This window comes from Notolepis coatsorum, assembly GCF_963971535.1.
Source record: "Notolepis coatsorum genome assembly, chromosome: 8".
Lineage (NCBI taxonomy): Eukaryota > Metazoa > Chordata > Actinopteri > Aulopiformes > Paralepididae > Notolepis > Notolepis coatsorum.
The window spans coordinates 41,640,297-41,654,109 of record NC_140172.1 but is presented as its reverse complement, the minus strand read 5'-3'; the positions used below and the strand labels follow the sequence as shown (position 1 = coordinate 41,654,109).

The window sequence follows — 13,813 nt, the reverse complement described above, 5'->3', positions numbered from 1 at the left end:
GATGATGCCAAGAAGATGGGACACACCTGGGGCCAGCTTGAGAGGTTGGCTCAGGATCGGGATGCTAGGAGAACCCTTGTTGACGGCCTATGCCCCAAACGGGGTAACAGGTGTAAGTAAGTAAGTAAGGTGTGGGAAACCCAGGCACTTCGGTAGTGAGTGCCCTCTCATGGAGGTTGGTCAAGTGGTCTAGGTTGCCGCCGGCCCGCCAGCACCATCCCCCAAGGGCTCGAACGACCGGCCCTGCTGCCAGAACTATCGCTGTCAGAACTGGGGACGTGAGAACTCATATCCATGTGCACTCATTGTACTTTTATATTGTATTTGTATTTATATTTCATATTGTATCTATAGTGTATATAGATACTGGACTGCATAGGACTGTGAAGCTCTGTATCCCCCCCATGCTGCTTTGACACCCACATTTCCCCAAGGGGATTAATAAAGGATCATCTTATATTATCTTATTTTGTCGCAGCAGGTGTCGGGGGTTGAATGGCCAGTGCTCTATATTAGTCGGAAGTTGTCAGAGAGGGACACCCGGTATAGCACTGTGGAGAAAGAGTGCCTGGCAATCCAGTGGGTTGTTGGTTCCCTGAGCTATTACCTCCTGGAGCACTTGTTCACCCTGTTTGGACCATGCCCCACTCTAGTGGCTACACTGCATGAAGGATAGGATACCAACGGCCAGATCACCTGGTGGAATTTGGCCCTACAGCCTGTTAAATTCAAAGTGATCCATAGGCCGGGGCCACAGATGGCAGTGGCTAATTTTCTCTCCCGCTCCCTGGGGGTGGGGGTACGGGTAGGCTAGGCCGGATGTTATACATTTCCACAACAAAGTCTGGGGTAGGGGTGGGCGGTATGGCCTAAAATTCATATCATGGTATATATTTTTTTTTTAACAATATATTTATTGGGTTTTAGTTTGCAAATTACAACATGTCTATCAGCAGAGCAGTATTCAGCAAACATTTTCACCCCGTTCTCCCTCCCCTAACCCCACCCCACAAAATAATAATTAACTTCAAAAACAGGTTCACATAAGAAGGATACAGATTTAAATAAAAAATAAACATAAATAAATAATAATACAACCAAAATGTTTTACACATTAAGTAAAGGGTGTTTCTTGTCGTTTTTACACAATGATAAGAGTTGTCCCACAGTACTCCCCCTAATCCCGTTCTTGTTGAAGCAAGTTCCCAACATTCGTATTATGCTTTAAGAAGTACACAAATGGTCCCCAGGCATTATCAAAAATGTTTTGTTTACGTCTAACAATATACACCATCTTTTCCATTGACATATTTGAAGCCATTTCTTTAATCCACATACCAATTATTGGTCCATCAACATTTTTCCAATTAAGAGCTATTACACGTTTTGCTTGTAATATGCACATATCTATAAATCTAAACTCTTTGCGTTGTAGATGTGGGGTGGTAGGATATAAACCAAGAATAAAAAGCTTGGGATTCAATGGCAACTTCTTTGATAAGATTTGATCGATCAGATCAATAACATCTTGCCAGAAGGTTTTCACTTTCACACATTCCCATATGCAGTGGAACAGTGTCCCCCTTTCCTCACTACACTTAATACAAGTATCTGGAATATTATCATTAAACTTATGCAATTTAACAGGAGTTATATATGTACGCATCAGCCATTTATATTGTATAAGTTTTAGGTTGCTACTGACTGTCTGACTCTGTGCCTCTTTACATGCCACGCTCCATTCTTCTAAAGATATTTCCTCCTCTATGTCTTCGTTCCATTGATTCAGTTTTGATTCAGATGATTCATCTGAACCAGATACAAATAAGTCGTATAGCATTGAAATTATTATCATGGTATATTTAGATTTTTGGACGGTAACAGAATACATCACGGTATATTTGTTTTTCTTATAAAAAAGCTTTAGACTCTGGGATGGTAACAATTTATTCCCGGGTGTTAACTATGAGGTTTCTACCGGGTTCGTCCGTTAAGTGTTCTGTAATCTGTATATTATGACAAAATAAAAATTTAACTTTTATTGGTCATTAAACTGTCAGCTTGTAGGATATAATCTTTACTCACACATAGTTACTCCTAAATAGTTTTTCTGGTTCGCACACATCTATTTTATTCACAAATGCGAGTGAAGCACTGTTGAATCACTAATACCCAACACACACACACACACACACACACACACACACACACACACACACACACACACACACACACACACACACACACACACACACACACACACACACACACACACACACACACACACACACACACACACACACACACACACACACACACACACACACACACACACACACACACACACACACACACACACACACACACACACACACAATGAGAGAGGGAGAATGGCTGATAGCAGACTTAATGATATTAGAATTTTTCAGCTAATGAAGTGAAGTTGATTATCATCAACTATCCAGTTCGTTTTTATAGTGTAATGTCTGGCTATTTAAAATCATTGAATGTACAGACAGAGAAAGAGAGGGAGAGGGAGAGAAAGAAAAGAAAGAGAGAGAAATGATAAGCAACCCCTCCCATTCCTCACTGTTTCAGCTGAAGCGCACACATATTAACTATCTCCGCTAACTATCTCCGGAGATATTTGGGAGATTGGACGTGTTGACCATCTAGTCAACAGTGCTAATCTCTAGCTTTTTTGCTAGAATTTGGCAACAATTTTCAAATCCGACTTATTGGTCTCAGATTCTACATTTATCGTTTATCTTACCGGGTTTAGGAAGAAGTGTAATAAAAGCTCAGGGAGGATCCCTTCCCAAAAGGATTCAATAACATTACCAGAAGGTGTCTTTAATTTAGAAATGTCTTACAAAAATGTATGGGCAGGCTTCCCAGATTCCATGCTTCTTATTGCCATGTCATTCTCTAAGGTTACAGTACATCTTCCCCCAAAGATGTCATGGACCAGATGGACATCAGATGGACCAGATGGCGATCAAACAATTGGAATATTCTTTTTGGAATACCCCTGACCACAGGTAAGGACGATCTGACGTCAATTTCAGCTTGATCCAACAATGTTATCGTACTGATCCGGTAGTTTTTTTAATCAATAAAAAATATATATTACATACCGGTATATATTGTTGGTGCTCCTTACATTTTGGTGGGTGCTCCAAAATGTTTGCTGGTGCTCCCAACTTTTTGAAGTTGGGAGCACCAGTGCTACCAAGTAAAAATGTTAATTTCGAGCCCTGAATACCTATTATATACATTTGATTTGGAAATAGTAGCGTGTCCAGGGACGAAACGCCAATGCTTTTAGTACAATTCATGTTGCGGCCTAATAGCCAGCCTCCCAGGAATTAGCCCGGATCATTCCGCAATTATACTTATATTCATACCACGGCAGAACGCGTGAACGTATTCATGAAAAAAATCATTCTTTTTTGCATCTTGGACAGAAGATAGTTACTGTCAAATGACCATAGTATTGTATCCATAGCTATAATATAGAATATAGATATAGCTCTACAAACAAGGTGACGCACAGTGAAATTATGTAATGGAAACCTGGCCTGGCTAGAGCAAGATGGGGAAAGGCCTTAGCCGTGAATGAGTTAATGGGTCTAAGATAGAATAGCCATTTGTTTTGTTTAGAACAATAATAGCTCTTTCGGTTTTAAATAGTTTTATGCGCCATGCCAGAAATGTTCCTGTTTTGTTTAAGTTTCAAAAGATTAGCTATAGCTTTTCAGACTCAGATTTCATTATAATGTGCTCTAAATGATAATAATAATTCCTGATGCAATTTATAACAGGGATTTACCTAATATTTTAACTCCAAGATCTTAATTTTTTAACATTGTTAATTTGTGTTTAGCTTTTTTAGATTGATCCATCACCCGGCCAGATGGCGGGTCGCCATGAACACAAGCGCAAGTCGCAGCACTTTTCCCTCGTCTGTCGGGTTTGGGCTGTATTTCTGCAGATCAACCAACACATTGTTGGAAAGCTAAAATGGTCGCCGTTCAATTGACACCATACTTGACCTATTACGTGCTTTAAATCTTGGGTTACAAGACCAAACAACCATCGAGTGTCAGTTTCGGAAAAGTTACCACATCCGGTTTCGGCTGGCCCTGAACTGACCAGTCTGACGGTGAAAATTATTGACCGTTTTTGTAGCCAATGAAATTCTGGAGCTAATGGTATATTACATGATGGCTGATTCCTACGATAAATGGACAGAAGAAGACGGAGAAGTTGTTTGTTTTGAGAATTTCTCGCTCGCCCGTCCAAATGAATTTTGGATGAATTTTATTACCAATACAAACATTACAAAAACATGTGTAAAACACAAATTTTCCATGGGATTGTTATCAACTTTGGACCTGTACTAGATAAGACTTCAGGCTATGGAACTGTTGTGTTTTCCAGCTCCTACCTCTCAGCTGGAACTCAAAAACAGGCATCTGTTTGCAAGTAAACAAAGACGTGAGTAAACAATACTTGTATTTCAGTGTGTTCAAACCTCTGTAACTATTACATTAGCACTCAGAGAGACTCATGCATGTGCTATAAGTGGCTCAAGAATGAATTGCAAATTACTTTGGGTATGCAATCGTCAGGCGTTTTATGCTAAACTATCCCCATTCTTGCCCGATGGATAAGAGGTTAAATTAATGATCTGGTCCGTAATAAAAGCGTTAAAAGCTTCCCATCTGGTGCAGTCATTTCAGATATATTGAGTGTGAAACATATCAATTTGTGTCTCAAGGAAAGAGATTAGATCTGGGTCATGCAACAATTTTTGCGGCAATCTCCATTTTGGTGGATCCTTTTTCAGCCCTGGATCTACATACCATAACCCCTTCAGTACGGGCTGAGATTAATTTCACATCATAAATAGATCAATAGTCTGTATTAAGTAATGTTGTGTTTCTTTTTCAAATGTAGCCAAGAGTAAAGACCCTAACCCTATCAAAACAGCCGTCAAAGTGTATATTTTCAGCACTACGTTTGTTTACCAAAAATCTCTGCATATTGCATCGGAAACCGGATGATTTAGACGTGTGGTAATGATGCCGTCATGAAATCATTGTAGTCCTAAGAAAGAGGAGAGCCAGGGCTTTCGATGGACATTGACATTTTATAAAACTACACTATGAAACTTGCTGTGTGTCAACCTGATCTTTTCACATTCCCATATAGACTCACATAGCCAGACCTATCTTCTACTTCGTTTAAGCACTGTGTCAGTGCAGGAGAAATGTTTCTTCATCAATGTTTTCCACCACAAGCTTAAAAGTTAGTTGTTGTCAAATACACAATTAGCATCCTCTGTGCATCCTAGCAGTAAATGGGCTTTAGAGCAGCAATGGGTCCTTGTGGCTATAATTGTTGTTGTGTAGCAGGTCGGCTAGGTGTTTCATTCAAACCTGTGCTTATGTCCTCTTGTGCGAGTCTAACAAGATGTGTATCTTTTTACTTATTTATTTTTATAATTTTCTATGTGTTTATCAGTTTCTTCACACTTTTGTCTACCGGGCACAGTGTAGACAAAAGTGTAAAACAAGAAATTTGCTTTAATAATTAGAAAATAGGCTAATAGTTTAGTCTACATTTTCCTGTTTTAACTACTCCAAATATTGTCCAATAGTGAGTATCAGGACACCCTTTTACAAACATGAGGCTGAAATGACTGAAGAATGTTTTTGGCTTTTAGTTTCCTGGGCCCTCATTTATCAATGGTGCATACGCACAGATATGTGTGTAAACCGTGCAAACGATAATTTCTAAGCAAAGTGTGGGACTTCAAAATGAACGTGTGCTTGAGACGTTGAGAGATTATGATGAATTGAAAATGGGGGACCCTGGTGGAAACAAGACGAAAGTCTTTCTCTGGTCTGCATCCCCTTAACAATTGTATGTATTGAGATGTACTGTACTGTACCCATTCTGCAATCTGTTAATAAACTTTTCAATCAATCAATCAATCAGACAGCTCAGACCGTGCGTACATGTCACCAAGTGGTAGAATATGAAGACTGCAACACGAGACGGACTTTCATGCATTAGTTTCAACACTGATGTGTTCTGTATGACCCGTAATTCATTATAGTTAATTGTAAAATAGCGACAGTAGTGTAATTATTGTCAAACCCTATAAATAGCATTTGGAATAGGCATTTGGAATTGTTCTTTCTTTCCGAATGAATGCAGCATGGTTTATCTATATAGCGTTATCGGAATACTACGAGGTGTGCTGACTGCGCTCCGCAGGAGCTGTTTTCAGAGATAGCAGATAGGGCAGTCTATTTGCCGAGAGAACATAATATTAACTGGAGTCCGCTACCCGAGACATATTCTCCTTGATTTGTACCGCAATTTGGGATCCAAATTGGAGCGTGGAACAAAACGCACAAATGCCATCCCCATGCACATTCAAGTCCTCTCCACCCTCCGGTCTTTGGCCACCGGCACAGTCCATCGTGATATATTGGAGATGGATCGAGCAATAGACTGTTACTGTACCACCCATGTAGCTGTCAAAGCTCCATCACAAATTCAGTTATGTGAATAGAAAGCCTTAAGGGATTCCACTCAGTCAATGTTGCGATGCGCATTTGGCTGATACATGTCGTTGCTGGTGACCAGGAGGAAGGCATGCATTGTCTTGAATTAAATTGTAATGTTATTACTGGGGTATCTGTAATTAAAATATCGCTTAAATGCAGGTGATCGGGGTTATCCACTGAAGCCATAGTTAATGACTCTGACCAACCCAACGAACGACCCAACAGGAGTGCAATTATAACGGGCTCACACGTGAACAAGAGCCCTTTAGAGCACAGTTGGCCTGCTTGTTTGGCACGGGGAAGGCAGACGCAGAACACCCACCTCCAAACGCGATTAAAATATTGTTTAAAATAAAAAGCGAAATACTATTATTTTGTGTGTCATGTTTCCAAATAAGATTGGTCACAACGAAATGCTTTCTAGCTTAAATTTGTTGGTTAGAAATAAATAGATGACCTCCGTTGAAACTTCACTGAGAGCGAGATTGATCACGGAGGACTCACTCTCAGTGAAGTTTCAAGTCCGCTTAGTCCATTATTCTACATTCCATGGGGGTGTTTCATTATCATATGGTTAATTAGGGGCAGTTCAGTATGCAAATGCTTACAATCATGCACGAGCATAGACGGTAAGAACATTGGTATTTATCAACACAGAGTGTGCGTACGACCTGTGCATGCACGGTTGATAAATCCCGATTTTTCTGTGCGTAAAGACATTCTAAATTCCGTGCTTAGGAACGAAAATAGAACACTTTCTACGCATTATTGATAAATGAGGGCCCTGGACTTTTATGGATTATACCTGCCAAAAGCTGGTTAAAGCAAGTGTGTGTGTGTGTGTGTGTGTGTGTGTGTGTGTGTGTGTGTGTGTGTGTGTGTGTGTGTGTGTGTGTGTGTGTGTGTGTGTGCCCATCTGTGTGCCTCCACTCACCAGTTCGTACATGAAGTCAGGGTCAGAGCTGCTGGCGAGCAGCTCAGTGCTGGTCAAGGCTTGGTCAGCAAACGTGTAGTTCTGAAAGGCATCCCCAAAGGGAGGCTCCATCCCACTGATGCTGGGCTGGAACACAATAGAATAAATAGTAAAAAAAAAAGAAAAAAAAAGAAGGAAGTGCTCCCCAACCAACACTATTGGGGCTGAGCAATTAACCTACAGTATCTCAAACCCGCCCTCTTTTCTAAAAAATTTGCCGTCACTGTGTCGATATAATACTGGCATGCAAAATCTTGCTATATATTGCTGTATTGATTTTTTTTTCCCATCCCTAATTGATATAACAGTATATCACAATATCAGTTTAGGCATGGAACATGGCAGGGAATGGCTCCCTTTCTCCACCTATCCCACCTCCTTCTCACTTGAAAATGTAAAGGAGGGTAATTACACCATAAACACCAGTCACCCCACGTCAATAGATGTTGTCAAAACCACGACACCCTTGCCCCAGCCCAACCACCACACCTGTTCCCTCTCACCTGAGGCATTGCCAGGCACAGCTCAGAGTTCCAGCGGGGGAACCTCTGGGTCTCCTCTCCAGCTCCAATAGTGTGAGACTGTCTGCCCTACCAGAGGAGTTACACGTTGAGGGACAACCACTTGGTGCTGTGTGTGTGTGTCGCTGGTCTCGAAAACTGGGTTAGACCTCCGTCGGTCTATTCTGGCGGGTCTGTTCTCTGTATGCTTCAGGCCTGGTGAAGACAGAAAGAGAGTGTGAAAGAAGTAGGGCTGACCTTCAACGTTTTTTTTTGCATTCGAAGCTTCGGGCCGAGATTCGATTTTAATTCAAAGCTTCGAGATAATAATATTTTATTTTTAATAAAATATTAATGAATTAATTTATTATTATTTTGTTTTATGTTTTGGGACTTGTACAACACTTTGTTCAACGTTGTCAGTGCTGTAAAGTTTAAACCTTTTTAAATCTTAGACAAACAAAACACTTTGCTTTCATGAAATATTGTAAGCCGTCATTTGAGGCTTTATAAAAGCAGCACAATGAAGACAAATCTGTCAGTGCAGAGTCCGACCTCATCTTAAATAACAAACAGCATTGCTTGTTGTAGTTAACAAAGAGAGGCAGAGTTAATTTAGCTAAAAATAATCGATTTTCTTTCTTTTTTTAATATATTCGAATTTATTTTCCCATTCGAATCCCATGCCCATGGAACGAAGCTTCGAAGTATTTAAGACAGCCCTAGAAAGAAGAGAGATGTCTGGTTGAAAATACAGCCTCAGCAGGTGCATTTAGCCTTAACCACTAAGGTATGAGTGGACAACTTGGAGATCTGATATTTGACACAGGTATCACTATTCACTAAGAGTTCCTACAGGTAAGGCCACTTGATGAATACTTGAACTTGAAGTGTAATAATTTTACATACAACCACCTCAGCTACAGTAGTAGGTTCATCATATAGCTGCCCGATAAGATCCTCAAGTGGTCAACCAGGGCCTTTAGATTTTTTTTATTAGCAACAGTCTGGCCAATGTTCTGTCCAGGGTTCCCACAGACATTGCAAAATGAAAGTCAAGGACTTTTAAGTAATTTTCCAAGCACTATTTTTCATTTTCAAGGATGTCACTCGAAGGATACAATTCACTTTTAAATACAGTTTTTTAAGCATCTTCTTGGCCCGCTTGCCAGCTAGAGCATCACACACGAAGAAATGAGGAAAAGCAGTTGGAGCGAGCAAGACAGCGACTTGTTTTTTTTATTTATCCTTTATTTATCCAGGAATGACCCATTGAGATACAAGATCTCTTCTTCCAGGGAGTCCTGACCAACACGGCACACAACAAGTTTCAACATAAAACAGGGCATTAAACAAAAAACATACAATTCAAATATAAATACAGAAGGTCATTTGTGCAGTGGCAAGGAGCATAATGACATCAACAATAGCATCAGGTAAAACAGTTACATGTTTCATGAAGGGCTAATCGTAGCATACCTTTAAAAGCATTTACAGTAGGAAGTGCCTCTAGACAAAGTTTTACTTGCAGCGTATTCCATAAAAAGGGAGCATAGTGGGAGAATGCAGCTTTACCAAGCTCTGACTGCATCAAAGGAACATTTAAAAGCATCCCATTTGCTGCTCGTCTGGTATTAAAAAAGCAAGTATAAAAGGACAGAAGTCTGGAGATATATAAGGGCAGCTTACCTAGCAATGACTTAAGGATAAAAATCAACATGTGTGATTGTCTTCTTTGGTACAGAGAGGACCATCCTAAGGACTGATACAAAGTGCAGTGGTGGGTGCGAGAGCCTGCCCCCGTTACAAAACGTATGGCAGTATGGTACGCAGAATCCAGCTTTTTAAGCAGGGAGGAATGAGCATGCATATAGATCACATCGCCATAGTCTAATACAGACAGAAAGGAACTCTGCACAATTCTCTTCCTGGCTTCAGATGGGAAACATTTCTTTAGACGGAAGGAAAAGCCCAGTTTAGGTCTAAGTTTTCTCAGTAGGTTCCCATTATGAACATCAAAGGCCATATTTTCATCAATCCATATGCCCAGATATTTGTAGGATGCTACTTTGTCAAGGCATGTCCCTTCCAGTGTCAGAATCGGAGGGACAGCTGTATTAGCTCGAGAGCGAGAGAAGGTCATGTACTTGGTCTTTTTTGCATTAAGGACCAGTCTTAGCCTTAGCAAGGAGTGTTGCAGTGTATTAAACGCATCCTGTAGAAGCTCTATGGCCTGAGTTAAAGAGGAAGCCACTGTGTAAACAACTGTATCATCAGCGTATAAATGAAACCGTGCTGGGTTTATCCCATTTCCTAGTTCATTTATAAAGATGGAGAATAAGACAGGGGCCAAAATAGAACCTTGTGGAACACCTTTATTTACAGTAAGAGCAGCTGAGGTATAATCTTCTACTGAAACACACTGAGTTCTTTCAGATAGATAGTTTTTAAACCAGCTCAAAGCCATTTTACCAAGACCTATGCAGCCAAGCCTCTGCAGTAGCAATGCATGATCCACAGAATCAAAAGCTTTAGACAGATCAACAAACAATGCTGCACAGTGTTTTTTCTTGTCTAGTGCTTCAATTATGTCATTTGAGACTAGCATAGTCGCTGAAGTAGTACTACGGCCTGATCTGAAGCCTGACTGAGACTCGTTAAGAATATCATGTTCAGTTAGAAACTTTTTCAGTTGTTCGTTTACAAGAGATTCAAAGACTTTGGCCATTACAGACAGTCTGGAAATAGGGCGATAATTATTTAGGTCAGAGGGGTCTCCGCCCTTTAACAAGGGGAGAACCATGGCCGACTTCCATGAGCTAGGTAATTCACCAGCACAAAGACTGAGATTTTATTAAAACAGAACAAAAAAACTATTTCTTGATTCAGAACAATTTGATCATGGATGAACAAAACATTCAATGCGAATGGTTGATTTGAATTTCAATGACTTTTTAAGCACCTTGTTAAAAAATTGGCTGTTTTCAAGGAATTCCAGGCCTTGACTTTTTTTTTTTTTTTTTTATCAGGCACTTTAAGCACTTCAAGGACCTTGTGCGAACCCTGCTTCTTACAATGCGATTTGTCTCCCAATGGTAACTGGGAAGCCATTTTCGAATGTTTCTATTAACACTTTGAGTGCCACGGACGTGTTTTGTCGTTAGTTCATGCCGACCTTTGAATGCCCCAGACGCTATATAGCGTTTGTTTGTCGTTTTTTTTAATTTATTGGCGATTTTAATTCATATTTCATCAATCAAGCCTCACGCTAGTGTTGCAGACTCTCTCTGAGCTCAATTGGGAAGATCAGGGCTCTACAGTGCGACCATATTGCTCGCATATGCCCCTAAAAATATGTGTATGCGAACCTGAAAAATCAATTACTCGCACGGCGTGCGACTCAGTGCAGATTACAGCCTCATTCGTTCTTTTTTTTCTCCGCTGCGAGAATCGTTACAAAACTACAAGTCCCACAGTTCACAGCCGCATAAACGTTCCAATCACAGTAGAGTTTCCTGTGGTCACGCGATTGGAAACTGATCAGCGTCACTGTCTGAGTCAGACAATACAGCCATGTCGAAGCCCATTAATTTTTATTTTGCGCGAAAGATACCGGAGAATGAGAAGTCAGGCGAGGCAGCTCATGTTACAGAGGTGATAGTTAACGTTAACGTTAACCAAGATACTGACACTAGCCAGCATGCTAGCGAAGTTGGCCAAGCTAGCGAGGCTACACCCACTGTAGCACCCAATGTAGCCACTGTAGCTAGCGAAGCTACACCCACTGGAGCCGGAGGGAAGACATACAAATTTAACGTGAATTGGCTAAACATTTTCCCATGGCTAGAGTTCGAAAACAATGTCATGTTTTGTAAATATTGCAAAGTAGGATCGATGCATTGCGATGCATTGTTACACCCCTACAACTGGCCCACTGTGTATGTGTGTACAGCTAACTTGGCTAGCGTTATCAACCGCAGAGGTGGGCAATAGGTCCAGCTGCAGCGCCGGACGGCCAGAGTGCAAGCAGTGTGGCAATAGGGTCTAGCTGCAGCGCCGGACGGCCAGAGTGCAAGCGGTGTGACGTCGTAATTGGCAGAATCGACTGTCAATCAATGGTCTACCTGACACGGAAACTCATAAACAATGTTTCTGTACTGGAGGTGTACAGTATTTCAATAGGCAACCCTGAAAGGATTATTTTTCTAGAAGAGCAACACTAGCTCCCCCCTCTACTGATGGCCCTGGTTGTAAAGCCAGTGTCTCCCTTTTGTTCAATGTCACTGCCTTTCTTATTAGGCCTAGTTGTTGGCTACAACTTTGCCACAGTAGGCATTAATCACTTAATTAATAGTTAAAATGTCTGTGTCCCATTCCCGTTTGCACACGCAGATGATACACACACACGCACACAGTGGGCCAGTGACTTTGGTGGTATGTGCTATTGCACAGATGTGTGTCCCGTTCCCATTTGCACATGCACGCACAGTACAAATATACATTTATAAAAAAAAAAAAAAAAAACTCTTGTTACTTGAAATATTTTCACTGTGCTCCTAAATATTTTTGGGTGCTCTTAAATTTCTTTGTGTGCTCCTAAATTTTTTCATTTAGGAGCACCTGTGCCCCTAGTGAAAAAGGTTAGCGTAGAGTAGAGCCATATGAAATCCGTTTTATTTTTTTCCAAATTCCATAATTTTGTTTTCCAAATTCCGTTTTTTTCGTTTTAATATTTCAGAATTCTGTATTTTGCTTTGTACGCTCATTTTACCATCAGAAATAGTGTCTAATAAGTGGGAATGAATAAATGTCCACAATTTAATAAGATATAACAGTCCATTTAATAGGGCTGTCTTAAATACTTCGAAGCTTCGAAGCTTCGTTCGATGGGCATGGGATTCAAATATGAAAATAAAATTCGATTATTAAAAAAATAAATAAAAAAATAATATATATTTGAGCAAAATCAACTCTGCCTCTTTGTTAACACTTTGACTGCCATGAAACGTGTTTTGACGTCATTGCTGGCCATGCTCAAGTTGCCGGGGGACGCTGTACAGCGTCCTTATATCAATATTTCAAAAATCTGCGATCGGATTCATATGTCCCCTCCGCTGGCCTGAGATCCACCAGCAGGACCCACTGAGCTCTCTGGCGGTTCAGGAGCGCCATCTGGTGGCCGATCGGTGCAATCGCTTTAACAGGAAGTGGCATAGAGGTTGTGCTACGTCCGTAGTACTTCCGGGTGCTCGCTATAGGTCCCGCGACTCTGGCTCGTCACGCTACACAGTGATCGATTGCCAATAACTCGATAAACAACATGATTTGGACGTATATACCATTATACAAGCTGGAGATGGACCGGGTAAATTTACATCCCATAATGATAAGATTTCAACTCTACGATGATCGCCCAACGGCGCGCGGAGACTGGGGTGAGTTTCAGCGTGTAACGTTACCGTCTTCGATACTAACTGCTATTATCAACATTTGACCCACATTAGATGATTGGTATAACGCTGCCCACGGAATTATAAACGGCCCCTAGCCCATCCGGTCAACATCAGATGACGTGTAGTAACTTCTAGAAGTACGTCTAGTTGTAATTTTTTATATCGCGCTGATTGCCATAAAACTGTATTGCATCATCAATATAATGTATTTGGGGCTATAGATCACGTTCTGGAGAAAGCTGCAGAAAGAGATGAAAACATACTTATACATTAGACCATACTTTACTATGAATATGTGAATGA

General features: G+C 40.8%; 1 protein-coding gene across 1 annotated transcript in view; it reads right to left on the bottom strand.

Annotated features, from left to right (window-relative positions):
• crebrf (creb3 regulatory factor) overlaps positions 1–13,813 on the bottom strand; it is a 68,233-nt gene that overhangs the window by 19,407 nt on the left and 35,013 nt on the right. The window contains exons 2-3 of the mRNA XM_084320078.1: positions 8,061–8,273; positions 7,519–7,644 (exon numbers count right to left, since the gene is read on the bottom strand). Of these exons, the coding sequence (XP_084176204.1) occupies positions 7,519–7,644; positions 8,061–8,069 (135 nt within the window). The 5' untranslated portion in view covers positions 8,070–8,273. The remainder of the gene's footprint in view (positions 1–7,518; positions 7,645–8,060; positions 8,274–13,813) is intronic.